We start from the raw sequence: 15,083 nt of genomic DNA on the forward strand, positions 1-15,083 counted from the left end.
TATAGAATGTCTTGTGTGTAAAAAATAAATAAAAATCACTGAGGATGCTGAATTCAATTTCTTTTCACAATGTATGTTGTTTCTATGGCTCCTGATTATAAAATAATAGACAAAACATAACTGTGTTTGCTCTAGCGCCACCTAGTGTCAGATTGATGTCTGTTTGCATGCCTGAATAGAAGTTTTGCGTTTCTGTAGTTTACGGCCTCTGACATCCAGTCACTTTTAGGGTACAAAGTAGTGAAATTTCTCTTGTTGTCACTATATATATAATTATAAAAATGCATAAAGTGTTTTGTGCGGGTTGTGTTTAGGGGTAGGGTTGGGGTTAAGGTATAGAAAATCTAAAAAAAATATATATAAAAATTCATGGCTGGGCTGCTATTGCCTGTAACATTTGGTTACTCGTACCAATGCCAAACCCTTTCAAAGGTTACCACTACCAGCAGCAGAAACTCTTGGGCTGTGGACAATGAGAAACGTGTGTTGTTCTCTGATGAGTCCAATTTCAAACCATTCATTCCCACATCCGAGAGAGTTATGTGGACAAGCCCCAAAGAACCCCCCGGACTGTTACACTGGAATGGATGAATGATGGTTAGGGCTGCAATATCATGGCAATCCCTAGGCCCACTACTTGTGCTGGATGGGTGCGTCACTGCCAAGGACTATACCGAATCATTCTGGTGGACCATGTGCACCCAATGGTTTGTACCCTGAAGGTGGTGCTGTCTATCAGGATAATAATGCTCCAATACACACAGCAAAACTGGTCAGAGAGTGGTTTGAACATGAAAGTGAAGTTGAAAATCTCCCATGGCCTGCACAGTCACCAGATCTTAATATTATTGAGTCACTATGGGGTGTTTTGGAGGAGCGAATCAAGAACCGTTTTCCAGCACACAGACTGCAGATTAATCTATCAAAAAAACATTCAGTATAAAGTCATTGCCACAAAAATGCACACTTCACCAGTCAGACTTCTTATATAAATTAACTTTTTTTTCTTGATACAGATGACATGACATGCCCAGACAGGTCAAACAGGTTGGTTTACTTTAGTGTTACCGTGTCATAGTTAAAAGTTTCTAAAACGTCCTGGCTACAGTCTGACTACAGTCGATCAGCAAATGTCACTGTATTTTTGTTTACAATAGGTTATAATGCAGTTGCAAATATGTACCGCTATTGCAATTCTATTTATTTCATTTATAGGCATCCTTCTGCTAGTCATCAACCCTGAAGACATCAAAGAACCAGCTCAGCTCATGGTAATAATATTTTTGCTGTTCATTAGTGAAATAGGCTACAAATTTGACAAAGACCGACACAAGGCAGTCCAGGCAAAGAATGTTTGAGCTATCTGGTTTGATTTTAGTAAAGAGGTTCTTATCTGCCAAGAGGAAGATTAATCTTCTAGCACGTGGTAGACAGCCATTGAATCGCAGCTGGCAGCTTTTATGACAGTCTAAATTTCTGCTTTTGAATCATGATTGCTGTTGCTCCAGCCAAAAACAGAGCAGAAACATTAAATAGATTATTGTGAATGCTCTTATTTAATAAAAATAAATTAACTGGTTTGAAAAAACAGTTGACTTAAAGACATCTGTTTTATTTTTGTAGTTACAATAAATGCATACAACAAGTAAAATACGAGTGCCATCATTCATTTGTGAATAGTTGCAAATAGTTTTTAGCCTTAGCTCCAATTTTGAGACAGAAATAGCTGAAGGTTATATGGGCATGCCAAAGGTACATGTTGTGCACAAAGGTGCATAATGTTACAACAGCCAGATGGGACGGAACACCTTAAAACACTTGCACATTTACAATGGTAAAGACCTTTTGGCACGCATATTACTCCGACCTGTAGATTTTAGCTTCTGTTGGGTTTTTTCCCCCCCAGTATGGAATAGTCCTGGATGCTGGATCTACTCATTCTTCCATGTTCATCTACAAATGGCCTGCAGACAAGCAGAACGGTACCGGCATAGTCAGTCAACACAGCGAGTGTCATGTAAAGGGTGAGTGAACAATAAAAAGTATAGAGGAAAAAGAAGGAAAGAGTATTGTTGTCAAGAGATATAAAGTAAAAATATGATTAGTTCATTGGAAACAGTCTTTAATCCAATAATATATACTTCCCAAAGGTGATACCAGACAAAAAAACTGAACAAAACAGGGAGTATATAGCCTATACCGAATAAATTAGTTATTAATTGAATGACAGGTGAATGGAATAATTAATCACGGGAACAAACTGGCACACACTAGGATACTGGCCCCGTGTTAGAAATCGTCCCCTATACCCCTATTCCCTACATTACTCCACTAAATTAGTCCAATAGTGAATTCGGACACTGAGTGTTTGTGCTTGCTTTAATTATTTGAAAATTAGCAAACTGGCAGCTCGAGTAGTAATGAAAAGATTATTCTTGAACTCTGTCATGGAAACTAGCATGTATAAACCTTAATTAAACAATTTATGGATAAAGTAAAAAGGATGTAGTAAATGTAAATGAGACAACAGACAAAGCCTTTTTATAATATACCGGCTTGCAGGGTTATAGGTTCTGGCGGAACTTGACTTGCGTACTGCTGTTACAGGAAGCATGCAGTGATGATAGATTGTAAAGTTATAAATATGGATATTTTTCCATCAAAAGCGCATCGCTGCGCTTCAGAAGGCCTTATTAACCCCCTGGAGCCGTATGGATTACTTTTATGATGATGGATGCGCTTTTTGGCCTTCTAAATCTAGGGTACAGTACCATTCACTTCTATTATAAAACTTGGAGCCATTTAAAAAAAAATGTTTTATATGACTGTGATTGTGTTTGGCTGAAAGAAGAAAGTCACACACACCTAGGATGGCTTGAGGGTGAATAAATTATGGGATAATTTTCATTTTTGGGTGAACTACCCTTTAAGTCCTTGTCCCATTTTCCCTCTCTTCTGATTTCCTGTCACCTTTCCTCTGTCCCATCTATAAAAGCAGGAAAACCCTTCCAGAATAAAATGATTTGGCTCAGTTTCATTAGTTTGCTTTTGATTTCTCCCATCAGGAGGCGGGATCTCCAGTTATGCAGGTGTCAGTGGAGGAGCAGCCCGTAGCCTTGAGGAATGCATGGAAAAAGCTATGCAGGAGATCCCAAAGTCGAGACACAAACTCACTCCTGTCTATCTCGGGGCCACAGCAGGCATGAGACTACTGAAGTGAGTCAGAATCAAAAAGAGCTTTATAGCCAAGTTTGCTTATACATACAAGGAATTTTACTGGGTGACAGAAGCTTCCAGTGCACAGACAGAATGACAGCGACAAGACATAGATAATAAAAAATATTAAAAAACACAATATGCAAACTAGACAAAATGTGTATGTACAGGTATGTTATAATCAAATGTAAGGGAATGTAAATAAGAAACTAATAAGTAAAATAGTGTTCTGTATTGCACATGTTTATTGCCCAATGGGTGACAGGCATTTAACTGTTCATGAGGAAGATGAGGAAAATATGAGGCCTGAGGAAAGAAAATGTTCTTGTGCCTGGCTGTTCTGGTGCACAGTGCTCTGTAGCACCGACCTGATAGCAACAATTCAAAGAAGAAATGGCCTGGATGTGAGGGGTCCTGGGTCCATAGTGATTTTGCCGGCCCTTTTAGTTTAGGGGTATAGAGTCTGTTCAAATGATGAATATACTCTTATGAGTTAATTATTGTATAGCTTTTCTTAATGTCCACTCTGCATTTTACAAAAACAACAAAGCATCATATGTTCATACACTGGAAAAAAAATCTAAATAGAGTGGAATGCTCCTTAAGGGATCACAAATAACTAATATACTTGTTTGTCGTATCACGCAGTATTTCTAAACCCAAAGAGGCAGATGAGGTTTTGAAGGAAGTGGGAGACAAACTGAAGACCTACCCATTCAGCTTCAAAGGTGCCACTATTTTAAGTGGACAAGAGGAGGGAGCTTATGGATGGGTCACAGTCAACTACCTGCTTGAAAAATTTATCAAGGTATAGACTTAAGTTTTGTTCTAAAATACAAAAATCAAGAAATATTTCAGAAACTATTTATTGATAATTCCACTGTATAATTGTATATGTACATTATCTTTCTAATCCTTCATTTGTCTAGTATGGTTTTGTGGGTCAGTGGCTGTCTTCAGGCAGAGACACTGTTGGTGCGCTGGACTTAGGTGGAGCTTCTACTCAGATCACATTTGTGACTAAACAACCAGTGGAGAACGAAGACAATCTGATGAAACTGAGGCTATACGGACAAGACTATCAGATTTACACTCAGAGTTTTCTGTGTTATGGCCGAGAACAGGTCTTACTCAAACTGCTGGCACATCTGATCACGGTTAAGTGCAAACGTTTAGACTAGTTGTTTAAATTACCATTAGACAAGGTGATTTGATAGTATTTAGAGTATAATATCTGATGTTTACTCTTTCTTTATGTGTCTTTTAGACTCAGGGTTCAGACAGCTCCATAGTCCATCCCTGCTATCCCGCAGATTACAATCACTCCATGAAGCTGGGCAGTGTGTTTGACACTCCATGCAATAAAAAAACCCCACCCTATAAACCTGATGACAACCTGCAAATAAAGGGCACTGGAAACTACAATCAATGCATGGGAAACATTTCTCATCTCTTCTCTTTTAACCACTGTTCTTATTCCAAATGCTCCTTTGATGGAGTCTTCCAGCCAAACATAACTGGAAACTTTGTGGTAAGTATGGTTTTCACTTGGATTATATTGTTTTAAATAATTATGTTCTACTGACTTGTAAAATTCACAGTTCCATAGAACAAATGATGGTGAATGGTTTTGCTCTTGCATTCTTCCTCTTATGCAAATAGAACATTGTAGCCTACTCAAATACTCTGTTCTCTATAAGACTCAGTGACATTGCAACACCGGTAGGCTACTGAATCTATATCTCGCAAAAAAGCCAGCGCGACCATTGTAGTCCGATTACAGATTATTGGCTACTAAATTGGGTTCTCGTTCAAACATTCGCTCGGTATCTCACTATGGGAAACGCCTTGGGCATGACCGATCCTGGAAGCACCATTACACCACGTCTGTCAGTTCACAGACCAATACGACAGGGATGCCGGAGTCTTGCCTCCCTCCTATGTATAGCTGTTAGTGGTCCCCACTTAATTCTCGTTCTCTTCCCTGTGAATATCCTTATAGGGAAGCTACTGTATCCTCAGCAGATCCTCGCAGAGAGTGGCCACTAAACAGTTCACTTGATTGTGATGGGGACGAGACCGCCTATGCCGAGTCCAGGTCAAGACCGAGTCTTTGAAGGGTCGAGTCCGAGTCGAGACCGAGTCCGTTGGTTTTCAAATTCAGTCGAGTCCGAGTCAAGACCTGTCATAATGACTAGATGAGACAGGAAGCAAGTGCAAGTATTTATTACGGCAACACAGTCAACAGTACAAGCTGATGTGAGATGGGTGACGCAGGGACAAGATGGTCAGGATCCGTGATGAAGTGCTGTGACGGTGACGGTGAGAAGACGACAAAATCCACGAAGAACGGGAACAGGAACACCAGGCAGGAACGGACACCGGAACACCAACACGGAGGACATCAACAAACGATCTGACAAGGATGATACAACAACGGTGAGTATTTATAGAAGGGTGAATTGCTTGCAGCTGGTGAAGTGATGATGATCAGCTGGAGCGGATCAGGTGATGTCATACACACACCCACTACACACGCGCTCACACAACAACATAAACACGAGACTAAAAGGAACAGAGAATACGTCTACCGTGACAGTACCCCTCCTCCTAAGAACGCCTCCTGGCGTTCCCAGGCCCCCCTACCTGTCGATTGAAATCATCGATAAGGGAGTGATCCAGGATGTCTCTAGCAGGTACCCAACTTCTCTCCTCCGGACCGTAACCTTCCCAGTCCACCAAGTACTGAAATCCGCGTCCCCTCCGCCTAGAGTCCAGAATACGATTAACCGAATAAGTGGTCTCCCCATCTACGAGTCGCGGTGGAGGAGGAACCGGGACAGGCGGATTAATGTGAGAACGAAACACTGGTTTAATTTTAGACACATGGAAGGCGGGATGAATCCTCCTGTACGCGGGAGGCAATTTGAGGCGGACTGCCACCGGACTAATGATCTTGGTGACAGTAAACGGGCCAATAAATTTAGGTGCAAGCTTATTAGAGACGGTACGCAAAGGAATGTTCTTAGTAGAAAGCCACACTTTTTGACCCACGACGTATACGGGAGGCTTCGACCTGTGGCGATCGGCCTTGGCCTTGGTGCGCTCTCCCACTTGGAGTAGAGTCTCACGGGCTCTAGTCCAAGTACGATGACACCTCTGGACAAAGGCGTGAGCGGAGGGAACCGCAACCTCGGATTCCAGACTGGGAAAAATGGGTGGCTGGTAACCTACACTACACTCAAAAGGAGAAAGGCCCGTGGCCGACACTGGCAACGTGTTGTGAGCGTACTCCACCATAGAGAGTTGCTGGCTCCATGAGGAAGGATTCTTGGACACCAAACATCGCAACACCCTTTCCAAATCTTGGTTGGCTCTCTCGGTCTGACCATTGCTCTGGGGATGAAACCCTGAGGACAGACTAACCGTCGCCCCCAGTAATCTACAAAATTCTCGCCAAAATTTGGACACAAACTGGGGTCCCCTGTCAGAGACCACGTCAATCGGGAGGCCATGTAAGCGAAAGACGTGGTCTACGACGGCTACCGCTGTCTCCTTAGCTGAGGGTAATTTGGGTAAGGGGACAAAATGGGCTGCCTTCGAGAACCGGTCCACCACAGTCAAAACGACCGTGTTCCCTTGAGAGGGTGGGAGGGCGGTAATGAAATCTAGAGCGATATGGGACCAGGGTCTCGAAGGAACCGACAGCGGTTGAAGTAACCCATCAGGAGGTCGATTGGAAGTCTTACCAGTGGCACAAACCGAGCAAGCCAAGACAAAATCGTGAATGTCGCGAGCCATACGTGGCCACCAGAATCGTTGCTTGACTAAAAAACTAGTCCGATTAACTCCTGGATGGCACGCCACGTTGGAACCATGACCCCACTGGATAACGTCGGACCGTAATCCCTCCGGCACGAATAAGCGGCTCGGTGGACACCCGGGCGGAGGCGTTACCCCTTCTAAGGCCCTCTGGACCCTCGATTCGATCTCCCATGAGAGTGTGGAAACGACTAGAGTTTCGGGCAAAATGCACTCGGGAGTAGTCGGGCGTGCGGAAAAATCAAATATGCGAGATAGAGAGTCGGGTTTGATGTTCTTAGAACCCGGGCGGTACGAAATAGAAAAATCGAAACGACCGAAAAAAAGTGCCCACCGAGCCTGCCTGGAGTTCAGTCTTTTAGCAGTGCGAATATACTCTAAAGGCAGTTTTCCACTCATCCCCCTCCCTAATGCGAACCAAATGATAAGCGTTACGCAAGTCCAATTTAGTGAAGATGGACGCTCCCTGCAACCTCTCGAAGGCTGAAGACATCAACGGCAAAGGATAAGTATTCTTTACCGTGATGTTATTCAACCCCCGGTAGTCAATACAAGGTCGCAGAGAACCGTCCTTCTTCCCCACAAAAAAGAACCCCGCCCCCGCTGGAGAAGAGGAAGGGCGAATGAACTTGGTTGCTAGAGAATCAGAAATGTATTTCTCCATAGCCTCCCTCTCCGGAATAGAGAGTGAATATAACTTGCCCTTAGGCGGAGACTTACCTGGCAGTAGATCTATCGCACAGTCATAGGGACGATGCGGAGGAAGAGAAGCAGCACGAGACTTACTGAACACTTCCTTCAGGTCCAGATACTCTGCGGGCACGTTAGACAAATCCCCTGTTTCCTCCTGAAAAACAGAAACAGGCACAGACGAACAAGCAGACACGAGACAAGACTTATGACATTCCTTGCTCCACTCCAGCACGACTCTATGATGCCAGTCCACTCGAGGGTTGTGTTGAATGAGCCAGGGATGTCCGAGGACGACGGGTGCCAGAGGTGAATCCATGATGTAGAATGAAATAGTCTCAGAGTGGTTACCAGAAGTGATGAGGGTTAATTCTTCAGTGGATAGCGAAATGGTGGGAAGTGTCTGTCCATTTAGAGCGTGAACTGCAATTCTGTGAGTGAGAGGTTTGAGGGGAATCTGTAACTGTTGTGCGAATGAGTGGTCCATAAAATTACCTTCAGCCCCAGAATCCAGAAGTGCTCGACAGTCGTGCTGGTGGACTGACCATCTTAGTCTTACCGGGAGGAGCGTGGAGGTAGATGTAACAGCTGATGAGGTCTTCCTGGCGGAGATCCCACCCGATAGTAGCCTCAAGTTTACTATCGGGCTTGGCCTTTTACCGGGCAGTTGTATGAAAAATGTCCCGCTCCTCCACAATATAGGCAAAGGCCCTGGGACCTCCGCCTCTCCCTCTCCTCCCGGGAAAGCCGAGCTCGACCCACCTGCATGGGCTCGGGATCGTAGACTGGGCTGACCACGTCCCTGCCGTTGGATCTTGAACCGTCGACCCCTCCGAAGGTACGGGTGGACGGGACTCGGCGTTCGATCCTGGATAGCCGAGCGTCCACCCGCAGAGCTAAGTCAATCAACCCGTTCAGTGTGGTAGGAAGATCCAAGGCGTAGATCTCCTTCTGGACGTGGTCAGCCAACCCATGCAGGAACATATCCCACTGCGCCTCCTCGTTCCAGCCGCACTCCGCCGCCAGGGTCCGGAATTCGATAGAAAAATCTGAAACTGATCTTTCACCTTGACGAAGATCCGCCAATGTCCTGGCAGCTTCTCTCCCCGAAAGCGCTCGGTCAAAGACCTTCTTCATCTCGGCGGAGAGGGTCTGGAACGAGGCGCAGCATGGATGTTGATTCTCCCACACCGCCGTTCCCCAGAGTGCAGCCTTCCCAGTCAGCAAGGTGATAACGAACGCCACTTTGGCCTGTTCCGTACTGAAAGTCTGTGGTTGAAGAGCAAAGTGCATAGAACAACGCGTCAAGAATGCTCTACAAAAGGCTGGTTCACCTGAATAGGTCTCCGGTGTGGGTAGACGAGGCTCGGACTGGGAAGGTCTTGCAGGTGTTGCGGGGGGAACAGCCGGTGTGGGCGGCGCAGCGGGAATCTGTAGGCGATGGATCTGCTGGGTGAGCTCGGACACCTGCGTCACCAGGGCTTGCACTGCGCGACCCGTGTCGCCGATCTCTTGTTGTTGCGAATCCATTCTTCGGATACTGTGATGAATGAACTCTTCCAATGCTCCAGAAGACGCGCTCGCTGCTTCCATTTCTTGGTCAGATCGTTCTGTCATAATGACTAGATGAGACAGGAAGCAAGTGCAAGTATTTATTACGGCAACACAGTCAACAGTACAAGCTGATGTGAGATGGGTGACGCAGGGACAAGATGGTCAGGATCCGTGATGAAGTGCTGTGACGGTGACGGTGAGAAGACGACAAAATCCACGAAGAACGGGAACAGGAACACCAGGCAGGAACGGACACCGGAACACCAACACGGAGGACATCAACAAACGATCTGACAAGGATGATACAACAACGGTGAGTATTTATAGAAGGGTGAATTGCTTGCAGCTGGTGAAGTGATGATGATCAGCTGGAGCGGATCAGGTGATGTCATACACACACCCACTACACACGCGCTCACACAACAACATAAACACGAGACTAAAAGGAACAGAGAATACGTCTACCGTGACAAGACCGAGTCTTTGAGGAAGCAAGTCCGAGTCGAGACCGAGTCTTTAGGAGTCGAAACCAAGACCATAAAACCATGTCAGTTTTCATATTCATGATTTAATATCACCCCAGTTAATAATCAACAGTTAGGCCTACAGACTAAGCTAGATTGGGAATTGTTTAGAGGAGCAGTCTTAACGTCTTAATATGGACTATGCTTTTACTATCATTAAAAAAATCCCTACCACATGCATCATCTTCTGCCTATTTTTCTAAACTGCTTCAACAGTGCTGCTCTGTCATCAACATGTTAAGCCCACCCTGACTTTTTAAATCATAGTTAGGACATGCAGAGCAAATTAAAATGTTCTAGTGGTATGTATTCTAGTGGACTAGTGATGGGGACGAGACCGCCTATGCCGAGTCCGAGTCAAGACCGAGTCTTTGAAGGGTCGAGTCCGAGTCAAGACCGAGTCTTTGAAGGAACAAGTCCGAGTTGAGTCCGAGAAAGCAGAAATCGGTCTCGAGACCGGACTCGAGTACTACATCACTATCACTTGACGAGCCGGTGTTTTTGGGTATGTCTCCGAAACACGGCTATTTTTCCTTATTCTTCCGAATATTCAAAGTGTCAAAGTGAATATTTTTCTTCTGCTGTCTTTTTACTGGTGGGAACAAGGCGTATTCTCATTTTTCATATCTCGAGCCGTTACAGCAAATTTTTCCTTTTCCCCACGTTGAGTGGTGTGATGGAGTTATGGTGACTGTGAACCCATCCAGCATCTCAGCAAAGGGTGAAGATCCTTCTCGCCCATGCACTTGCTGGTCTATGATTTCGTCCAAAGACTCTCATCCTCTATGCATGGCTGCCCCCACTGCTCTCTTTTCCCGTTAAGGGTATTAGAGCGCAGAATGCGAGTCGTGGAATAAGGAGGATACAAGTTTTTTCTTTAGGCTACCACCCGTGGAGAAAGATGGGGCTGCTCAGCAAACCCAGTAGCCTATATCTAGTGAGAGTTAATGGATGTAAGACTTGAGAAATTAGATAATGCCGGGCCGTCTGGTTGAGGACCACTCCCAGAGAAGACAAAGGACGTTTCAGGAAATAAACATTTGAACTCTCAAATGTTTTATCTTGGTCTGAGTATATAAAGAAATGTCTCAAGAGGCTCGGCACAATTTGTAATGAGATCAGTGTCTTTCAGACACTCAGCATTATGTATAATATTTTCCTGAGTCAGGTATACATCTTTTACTCTTTATCTCTGAGCATTTGATGTTTTGTATTGATTATCTTTGAATTGATTATGTAATTGACGGGATACATTTACCTGACTTACTCTGAAATTATTTTCCCGAAGTAGATTAAGCGAATGTGTAGCCTGTACTTACTCTAGCTAAGTGTATGTGTGAAACCATGGCATGACCAAACCAAAGCTACAGCAGAGAAGTAATATTGATCGGCTTATATCTGTAGTTGTGGTCATGACCTCTGACTAAGAGAGAACGTTGTTTTAATTCAAGTGTATTCAGATCCATGGGAGCTATACAAATTATCTTAGATAGAGTAGGCGTGAATGCGACCATCTAAGATATTAGCCAATTACCTCTGTTTAGTGACCAAAAACTGACGAGTTGAGACCCGCATTAAACGGCCGGCACGAGGACCTCAAAGCAACATAGATTCCTAATGAACGGGTAAAATATAAAGTAAAGAGTTAAATAGAATAGTGTGTAGCTAAGCTATTATAAAAATTACCAATAACCTATTGGCATTCCAACCTAAATTCGAGGTTGTAATAAAATGGAATCACATAAAAGTTTAATTGGAACTAAATTACTTAACCACGCTGAAAAAAACACCTTTAGAAACCTTCACCCCTTATTGGAAACTGTCATTGGACCGATTGGGCAGGCCTTACATGGATGATATATGTCCAGAACTTAAAAATCCTAATACGGGCAGAGGTGAACAAGACAGCCACAGCCAAGAGGTAAGGCCTTGTTTGAGGCTGCAGCCGCTAAACATCGCCCAGCTTACCCTCAAGGAGGCAAGAAGAGGCGGGCGACCTTAAAGGTTGTATCAGTGATTTCAGGCCCAAAACCAGTGGTCTATTTCTGAGTCAAAAGAGGAGTCAACAGCACTCACAGAGTCTCTGTAGCACCCCTCTCCATACCACAAAAGTCTTGTTCTCCCCCTCCAGCAAAGAAGCATTCGAGTTTGATTCAAGTTCAGTGTTCAAAGGAAAACAGTTCTCAGGCTGGAGTGTGTGCACCAGCCTCCCATGTTGTTTCTCCCCTCTCCACCCGCGGGGCTACGCAAGAAAGAGAAGGAGGGATAGCAAAGTTAACAGTGTGTGAAACAAATAAAAATGTCCCATGTGCATCCAGGCAGTAGGCGCTCAGAAAATTCTTCAGGTTTGTCTATCGGGGCACAGCCTACACATTTTTGACAGTTCCCTTCAGGCTCTCATTAGCCCCGAGAGTGTTCAGCAAATGTGTCGAAGCAGCTCTGACTCCCCTGAGAATAGCGGGTCTCAGAGTGTCAGCTTATTTGGACGATCTGCTCCTCTGTGCTCCGTCACGGCAGCAGGCGGAGACAGATAGAAAAAATGCTTGTGTCTCATTTAGAGAACTTAGGGTTTAAAGTAAACGAGACGAAAAGCTGGCCCATGAGAGGTTTAATTTGAGTGCTATGGGTCTGCCTGTGAGGGTGATTGAGGGCCTATATAGTAGTGATTTAAAGCTCCTTTCGACTGCGAAGCGGGTTAGTGAACTTCACGCTTTGTTGATTCATACAGGAGGTATGCAGTTCGATAGATTACTCGAGAGTAACTCTCAAAACTATTCCAGACAGTCAGCTTGCGCCTGCAAAGAGGTGGATTTACTGGCTTTCCATCCGCAGCCTTTTTCCCCATCGGAGAATGAGCGACTTTAAGTTGCGTCACTATTTGGACAGCACAAAGGAAGAGTAATCAGTTATTTGTTTCTTGGGCTACCAGAGGTATGGCTACCTCATGGGCACTATTTAAGGCCATGTCAGTTCAGGACATATGTGCAGCAGCAAGTTTGACTTCCGCCTCACACATTTGTCTGATTTTATAGACTGGCTCATCACTGGCTCATTCCATCTTATGTGTAAAACAAAAACCCTCGTTCACATATATACCCATTCTATTCGGAGAATGGGTTTTGTGTTTGTTAAGTTTTCCTGTCAGCTCATACATTAGAGCGTTGGCGCTTGCAATGTCAAGGTCATGGGTTTGATTCCCAGGGGAAGCAAGAACTGATAAGAATGTAAATGTGTACCTTGAAATGCAATGTAAGTCACTTTGGATAAAAGCGTCTGCCAAATGCATAAATGTGAGTAGTCTACATCATTGCGTTGGTTGACATGCCTGCTTCGGGCAGCATGCAATATGGGAGTTGTTTACATCCCATAGTGAGATACAAAGTCAATGTTTAAAAGAGAACTTTAGCTTACTTACGTGAGGTATCTAACCACACTTCCCTCCTTGCAGTTGCACGGAGAAGAGATATACTGAGAATGAAGGCTAGCAGTGATATATATTGTGGAAGTGGGACTCCTACATCACTGTCGTGATTGTTTTGTCAACTGACAGGTGTGTTATAATTGGTGCTTTCAGGATCGGTCACACTTGAAGGTGTTTCCCATAGTGAGATACCTCACTCATGTTATCAGAAAACCAGGTTTACGTAAGTAACATAAAGTTTTTTAGAGAATCAAAAACATACAGTCCAATCAGTGTGGTCTGACACCCGAACGATTGATTCTTAGTCAGGTTCGTTTTTCAGCAATAACAGAGTGCAATCAATGTAGTCTGATTCACTAACGAATTAATCTAATCAAAAACATACAGCTCAATCAGTGTGGGTTGACTCCCAAATGAATGACTTTTATGAGCCGGTTCTTATTAGTGTATCAAAAACATACAACCACTGTAAACTGATTCTCAAGCAAATGAGTCAGTTCTTTTTAGTGAATCAAAAACATAGAGCGCAACCAGTGTAGTATAATTCCTTAATGAATGACTCTAATAAGTAATAATAAATTTTTTATTGAATCAAAATCACAGTGCAATCAATGTGGTCCGACTACCGAATGAATGTCTCTTATGAGCCAGGTTTTTTTTTCGTGAATCAAACACTGCAAAGTGTTAAATGCTTTACGATTCCCATCTCTCCTCATTTGGCACAGGCATTTTCTGCATTTTTCTACACTCATTTGTTCCTCCAAAGAGCTGCAGGCATCACCATCACATCTCCAGCAGATTTAGAGGACGCTGTCCGTGTCGTCTGCAACATGAGCTTTCAGGAGGTACTACCCTGTTGAGTTTTTCCTCTATAAAAAAAACATATTTAGTAGCCTATGTTTATTTTACATTGTTTGAATCATTAACAAATTGCTGCAATAAGCTGTTTTAGGTGTTCATGGAATTCAATCCAACACTGTCAAGTATTTTACCAGACTGGTCAGAGATCATAATTCCTAAGCCTAGTTTTTAATTAAACTTAAATGTGATTACATTTTAAGTATTCCCCCAGGTAATATCTCTTTCTAACTCCCTCTCTGTCAGATGCAAAATTTGTTTCCTGATGAGGGGAACCATTTGAGGGATTACTGTGCAGATTCCATTCTTCTGCAGGTTCTACTGATCAATGGATATGGCTTCAGTGATCTCTCCTTCCCACACATCTCCTTTCAGGGGAAAGTAAGCCCTCAGGAAGACAGCTCTATATATGTAGTTTTAGGCTAAGTTATCATATGCTGTCAAGCTAATGTCAACATGTTACTTTGGTTTGCAGGCTGATGACAACTCTGTTGGCTGGTCCCTTGGCTACATGCTAAGTTTAAGCAACTTGCTGCCCGCTGAAAATGTGTTACTGAGAAAAGCACTGCGCCCAGATGCCTGGCGTGCTGCTATTTTCCTCTTTTCAGCCCTTCTTATAGCTGCTATATTTTTTCTGATTCGATCCTACCAAAGGAATACTACTAAATTATGTTGTTACCCTTGATCATTATGCCCTAAAGAGTTTTTCTGTCCTTAAGAAACAAGACAATGCAAGTGTAAACGTTTGTAGACCTATTGACCTTTTAAAAAAAGTCAGAATGTTTTGTTATGTGATTTGCTGTAAAATTCATGAAGATTACGTGAAGTTCTGAATTATGAGATTAATTAAATATGTCTACTGTTAAAGTTGCAATAGTTGTGATATACCCTTGTTAATCAGAATAAAATGTGTGATTAATCTAGTTAATTTTTTGCAATTGATAAAAATATGTTTATTTTCATTGAATATTATGTATTTATGTTAATATCTGCTTAAT

At 43.5% G+C, this 15,083-nt stretch overlaps 1 protein-coding gene across 1 annotated transcript; it reads left to right on the forward strand.

Annotated features, from left to right (window-relative positions):
* Positions 1–1,050: 1,050 nt before the first annotated feature.
* LOC311294311 (ectonucleoside triphosphate diphosphohydrolase 2-like) lies at positions 1,051–15,021 on the forward strand. Its single transcript, XM_084415113.1, has 9 exons — positions 1,051–1,271; positions 1,907–2,024; positions 3,066–3,216; positions 3,865–4,024; positions 4,146–4,373; positions 4,484–4,747; positions 13,953–14,072; positions 14,332–14,466; positions 14,561–15,021. The coding sequence occupies exons 1-9, from the start codon at positions 1,164–1,166 to the stop codon at positions 14,768–14,770; spliced, it is 1,494 nt and encodes a 497-aa protein (XP_084271239.1). The 5' UTR covers positions 1,051–1,163; the 3' UTR covers positions 14,771–15,021.
* The last annotated feature ends 62 nt before the right edge of the window (positions 15,022–15,083 follow it).

This window comes from Rutilus rutilus (assembly GCF_951802725.1).
Source record: "Rutilus rutilus genome assembly, chromosome: 7".
Classification (NCBI taxonomy): Eukaryota; Metazoa; Chordata; class Actinopteri; order Cypriniformes; family Leuciscidae; genus Rutilus; species Rutilus rutilus.

What these genes read in the sequence shown, in the direction of transcription:
- LOC311294311 (XM_084415113.1), top strand. Translation starts at nt 1,164, where the DNA reads ATGCAGTTGCAAATATGTACCGCTATTGCAATTCTATTTATTTCATTT. An exon ending in CAGCGAGTGTCATGTAAAGG is followed by an intron (nt 2,025 to 3,065) that starts GTGAGTGAACAA and finishes TTCTCCCATCAG; the next exon opens with GAGGCGGGATCTCCAGTTAT. An exon ending in ACATAACTGGAAACTTTGTG is followed by an intron (nt 4,748 to 13,952) that starts GTAAGTATGGTT and finishes CATTTGGCACAG; the next exon opens with GCATTTTCTGCATTTTTCTA.